The 6,000-nt window shown below is 43.2% G+C and overlaps 1 protein-coding gene across 16 annotated transcripts in view; it reads left to right on the top strand.

Moving 5' to 3' along the window:
- Positions 1–443: 443 nt before the first annotated feature.
- The window catches only part of BCAS3 (BCAS3 microtubule associated cell migration factor), a 569,320-nt gene continuing 563,763 nt past the window's right edge, over positions 444–6,000 (top strand). For 8 of the 16 annotated variants that reach the window (XM_070562374.1, XM_070562366.1, XM_070562369.1 and 5 more), the window contains exons 1-3: positions 475–910; positions 2,330–2,417; positions 5,868–5,922. In XM_070562374.1, the coding sequence (XP_070418475.1) occupies positions 2,347–2,417; positions 5,868–5,922 (126 nt within the window). In that variant the 5' untranslated portion in view covers positions 475–910; positions 2,330–2,346. Of the gene's footprint in view, positions 911–2,329; positions 2,418–5,867; positions 5,923–6,000 lie in introns of all 16 variants that reach the window. The other 8 variants (XM_070562375.1, XM_070562376.1, XM_070562371.1 and 5 more) reach the window with 2 other exon arrangements.

The following is a 6,000-nucleotide window of genomic DNA, read 5'->3' as shown; positions in this document are numbered from 1 at the left end:
AATTTGTAACAATGTCTATGCCTATGAATAAGCCATATTCTCATGGGACTGTCGTATTAAATTTGATCAAACTTATGAAGTGCTTAGGACTGCGCTGAGCAATCGTTCAATAAATCAATAAATGATATCACTATTATAAAAGAAATGTAACTGACAATACACCGGGAGATCTCGATCTCTACCATATAGGAGTTGGAAACAGGTAAGGAAGGAATCAGGCGTGGTCCCCAAACCTAGCTCAAACTGACAAGATTACCAGGCGCGCCCCTCATTCAGATCAACACCTCCTTCGCTCCAGGGCTGCCCACCAGCACAAGCCAGCCTAGGCTCCCGGAAGGTAAACACACCGAAAAGGTCGGGGCAGAAGGCGGGTTCGGAATGGGTGAGTGGCCAGCGCAAAGTGATTGTCAGCTGTCATGTCCACGTGCTCTGAGCTTCAAACCAGCTGTCGCGAGAATTCGATGTAAACAGACCAGTCCCCCTGTCCTCCGACTCCCAGCTGCGACGCTCCGGTGAGGTGGACAGGAGGCTGGGACATGATGCTTTTTGACAAAGCCCCGAAGGTGTTGCCTGCAAAGGAAAATAGACATGCTCGCAACTCCTCTCCACTTGCCTGCGTTCACAACCGAACCTGACACCTTGGCTTCACCCGAACTTACATACTGTTTTGTTTTCCCTCGAGCCCCAGCGGATTGGATAAATTCAGGAGGCGGGTCCGCCTCTTTTCTATTAGCTGGTTGGCGAAGCTGACCTCCAAGGGCGGTGCCCGGCCGCAGCCATTTGCCTCTGGGATTGGCTAGGACGGTAGTTCCGCTGAGGCGTGGTAGGAAGTGGTAGCCGTCAATCACGAGGGGAGACTCCAAACAGTGAGCCTTGAGCTGGTGAACAGCGTTTACCGGCGGGGCGGCCGGTGAGAAGGCTGGCGGGGCTGTGGCTTTGAGGAGGCTTGGCGGGGACGGGGGCCCAGCAGCGTGAGGGGAGAGGGCGCGGCTGGCTGGAATTCGACGAGGGAGAGCTGTCGAGACTGGAGGGGGAGGGGAGGCAGGGCAAGGGGCCAGAGGGCGGCCGGGGGCAGTGGTGGCTCCGCGTTGGAGGTAAAGTGGGTATCTCTGTGCTGGTGTCTTTTAGGAGAGGGGGGCCTGAGGGGCTGGCGAGGGTCGTCCTCAGGAGACAGGGCCCTTAAAGGACAGTTCTTGGGAGGCTGTGTTTCTGGAAATAAAGGGTTGAATGGAAATGAGAGGGCGGAGGGGCTGGCAGTGAAGGTGCTCACCGAGGAAAGGGTACCTGGGCTACTGGGGGCAAAGGGTGTTTTGGTTGCAGCAGATGGGACTTACCAGTTTGCGAGTTTTCAAATAAGGTGATAGAATGCTCTCTACTTAGAAGTGATGGTTTTAGGGGTTTTCAAGATTAGTTCCAGGCTGTGGGCTTTCCTGAGCCCTGCAAGAGATCTTTAATATTGCTGTCAAACCTCTTTTAACCTTAACCAAGTACACTCCATGCTCTTAAAACCTCCCCAGTGATTCAGATGCTGTTAGACATTCAAAGATCAGGATTTAGTGATGTGACAGGAAAGGATAAGGGGGTTCTAATGTCATAGAAGTTTTTATTACTTAGATTCTTGTGATTAGGTTACAATAGCAGGGGGTTTACAAATAGGATTTAAAAAATCTTGTTAAATTGTGATCATGCAGTCTTTTTTTTAGATGTAATTGACATAACATTGTATTAGTTCCAGGTGTACAACATAATGGTTTGATATTTGTATATATTGTGAAATGATCACCACAATAAGTCTTGTTAACATCCAGCATCATATGCAGTTATGATATGCAGTCTTACTCATAGATGGATTCCCATCAGTCTTAGTTAGAAACTGTTACTTCACTGTTCCATTTGGTCTTGAAATATTGTACCGTGTGTATTTTCACTATCTTAACGTAAGATTTCAGTAAATTCTTTAATTTCGGCCCACAGAGGTAGCACGTTTGTTTTTATAAAGTGATCCTGTGCTAGACTTCCCTTCCCATGATCTGGTTCTCTGATCTTTCTAGTTTCTGTTAACAGTAGATCAAAGGGTCCAGCAGGAGTGAACTAGTTATGTTGTTCTGAGGCTTTGTCCAAATACAGAAATCTCATGATAATTTGAAATTTTTTTTTTATCTGCTTCCTCTCTCACCCTCCCCCTTTTTTGTGTAAGAGGAATTGCTGGGAAAGTTTCCTACATTTTAGGGATTTTTGAAAAGGGATCTCTAGTGAGCAACCATAAACCTTTCCCTCTACTCCCAACAGTAATGATCCTTTTTTGTCTATCTTTTTGTTTTGGAAACAGGTTTTGTGAATGAAGCTATGGCTACAGATTCCCCCAGAAGACCCAGTCGTTGTACTGGTGGAGTTGTGGTTCGCCCTCAGGCTGTCACGTAAGCAAATTTCGGATACTCCTAATAGCTGAAGAAAGGATTCCTCAGACTGCTAGTCACTAACATTCAGGCTTTCTTTCTGGGCAGTGCATACTTTTGTAAAATCTATTTAATTTTGGCTCTACAGGATGATAAATATCATTGCCAAGGCCAAATAAAAGGAATAATTGGAGGGGCAAGTTGGTGTATTCAGCACATTTATAGACTACATGAAAAGCACTAGGCCAAATGCTGAAGGGTTATGTGTTTTTGAACTCCAGATTTAACAGTTAGCGAGTCGTTAAGTCACTTTAGTGGGTCAGGACAACTATTTAAAAAATGAAATAGAGTATAATAGAAAATGATGTTGAGAGTATTGTTTTGTGACACACACAAAGATATATTCCTATATATGTATATGTTTACTAGGTCATGATGTAAAATGTATCTCTTACTCTGGGTCTCAGTCAGAAAGTTCCAAAGTCAAACTCATAAAGAGTACATTTCTATATTTTAAGCATTCTTTGACAAAGTATATCTGTACTTCCTAGGAGCGTATAACCTAAGGTGGGATTTTTTTCTTTTGTTTTTTTTCTTTTGAGGAAGATTAGCCCTGAGCTAACTACTGCCAATTCTCCTCGTTTTGTTGAGGAAGACTGGCCCTGAGGTAACATCCATGCCCATCTTCCTCTACTTTCTATGTGGGACGCCTACCACAGCATGGCTTTTTGCCATGTTTGCACCTGGGATCCGAACCAGCGAACCCCAGGCCGCCGAGAAGCGGAACGTGGGAATTTAACCACTGCGCCACCAGGCTGGCCCCTCTAATGTGGTTTTTAAGATATGTATACTTGAAATCACTATAATCCATAAAGAAGATGCAGCAAAACATCATGAGAATTTAGAGGGAATATTTTAGTACTTTAGATCCAGAAAGGTTTTATTAAGAAGCTAACATTTATAGTGTACTTTCAAGGCTGAATAGAGTTTGGACAGTTAGAATCAAAGGTGCATTTTAGGCAAAGGGAGTAGAGTGAGCAGATGTGGGAAAGGCTAGCTATCTTCATAAATGAAATGCAGCAAAGTCGATGTATTTAACGTCGTTTGGCAGTAACCAGTTAAGACCTCAATACCTGCCTAAGGAGGTGAAATTTGTTTTCTGCCTTTTAAAATGCTCATAAGGGAATTATAGCGTTTGGGTTATCTCCCTTGGGCAATTTCTCATGTTATGTAAAGAATGTCTTCTCAGACTAACAAAAGTATATGTATAGTATGATATTTTACCATAAGACTTCCTTTTCTCCCCCCTGCATTTCCCAGGGCTATGTTTCTTTGCTAACTATGGACCATGGCGACAAGTTAAGCATATTATTAGCTATGAGTTAGGTACCGTTTCAGTCTTCATTTTGCAGATGAGGAATCCAAAGCAAAGAGAAATTAAGTAAATTGTCCTTGGTGACAGCCAAGGAAGGGAACCTGGATCAAACCTAGGTAGTTTGTCTCCAGAGTCTGTGCACTTAGGCAGTATTCTATGCCACCTCACCATGTGATATTCAACATATATTGCTCTTTTTGTTATGCAATAGAGAAATCTTTGATTCATTTAGTATTCTTTTAACAAATAATGCTTGAACTTCTACTCCGTGCCTAAGTCCTGGCTTATAGGTTCTGGAGATATAAGGTAAATAGACCTTTCTGTGGTAGAGTTTACATTCTAGTAAGGGAAACAGTAAACAAGTAAAGTAATTATAGGCTCTCATCAGCGCTCAGTGTGCTATGATGGAGAATGACAGTGGGGAGTGTGATGTAAGGCTGTCAGGGAAGTTATCTCGGGAGATAACACTTAGGCTGGAGATCTGAAAGGGAGGGAAGAGTATGGGAAGGAGTGCAGGCAGGAAGAAAGCTAGTTTAAAGGTCTTGATTCAGAGAAGAGTTGGGGGGGCCAACCCCGTGGCGCAGCGGTTAAGTGCACACGTTCTGCTTTGGCAGCTCGGAGTTTGCCGGTTTGGATCCCGGATGCAGACGTGGCACCGCTTGGCAAAAGCCATGCTGTGGCAGGCGTCCCACATATAAAGTAGAGGAAGATGGGCATGGATGTTAGCTCAGGGCCAGTCTTCCTGAGAAAAAAGAGGAAGATTGACAGCAGTTAGCTCAGGGCTAATCTTTCTCAAAAAAAAAAAAAAAAAAAAAGAGCTTGGTGTATTCTAGGAATTGAAGTTGCATATGACTGAGGCAGAGTAAGTTAGGAGAGTGGCAGAAAAATGAGGTTGGAGAGGTAGGCCTAATTAGTTTTTGTAGGTGTCTAAGGCCTATTGCTTTTTTATAGGATGTAGGATAACTCACATTTTCTTTAAATGTAATTTTTCACATCTCTCTGAAATGAATTTGATTTGGTGTTTTGAGGAAAATTTCTTTTCTCTACTTGGCGATATCCATATACTTCCCATTTAAGATAGTAGTGTCCTCAGCAGTATCATTTTTTCGCATTTTTAACATTTTCCCATATTTTGTCTATGCCAAAAGTTCTGGGAGGACCTCTTCATAACTCCTTCTAATGCCTGCACCTGCAGCAAAATACAGATTCATTTTGCTGTATATACAGGTAAGGAGCTAGGTTCATAACCAGTTTAAAGAGAAGATCACTAAATATTGAGTCATCAGCAACAATTTTTCTTGCTCTAACTAGGACATTCTTCTGCTCTGACTCAAGAGGAAGGTCCCGCCTTAGCCAAGTCTTCTGTCATCACTCCTGCAAATAAGAGTTAGAAGTTATCTATATTATATTAAGAGAGCATGACTTTTAAGAAGAGATAATGTTTAAAAATGTTAAAATCTCATTTGCATTTAATAAGAAATACAAAAAAACTAAAAAGCAGGTTAGCAGAACTATCAGGTGATGAGAGTTGGTTTTTTTCTTTTGAGGAAGATTAGCCCTGAACTAACTGCTGCCAATCCTCTTTTTTTTTTTTTTGCTGAGGAAGACTGGCCCTGAGCTAACATCCATGCCCATCTTCCTCCACTTTATATGTGGGATGCCTACCACAGCATGGCTTGCCAAGCAGTGCCATGTCTGTACCTGGGATCCGAACCAGTGAACCCCAGGCTGCCGAATCGGAACATGTGCACTTAACCGCTGTGCCACTGGGCTGGCCCCAAGAGTTGTTTTTTTTTTTTTTTTGAGGAAGATTAGCCCTGAGCTAATATCTGTGCCCATCTTCCTCTATTTTATATGTGGGAGGCCTGCCACAGCATGGCTTGCCAAGCAAGCGTAGGTCCCTGCCTAGGATCTAAAGTGGTGAACCCTGGGCCACTGAAGCAGAATGTGTGAACTTACCCGCTGTGCCAGCAGGCTGGCCCCTTCTTTCTTTTTTCAGTGTTATGAATGACTTTATTAGGGCTCGTGGAAAGCTCTTTTCTATGTTCTGTCTGAAGCTGTTAATGATAAATTTTCTCCATTTCACCCCTTTTCAGGGAGCAGTCCTACATGGAAAGTGTTGTGACTTTTCTACAAGATGTTGTGCCACAGGTAAGTGTCTATATGGTTTCAGAAATAGTAGCTTTTATCATTGGCCAGGGAAGCTCTGAAATATTCTGTTTCCTAAAC

The sequence above is a fragment of the Equus przewalskii genome, chromosome 10, assembly GCF_037783145.1.
Source record: "Equus przewalskii isolate Varuska chromosome 10, EquPr2, whole genome shotgun sequence".
Classification (NCBI taxonomy): domain Eukaryota; kingdom Metazoa; phylum Chordata; class Mammalia; order Perissodactyla; family Equidae; genus Equus; species Equus przewalskii.
This window is presented reverse-complemented; position numbering and strand designations above follow the sequence as displayed.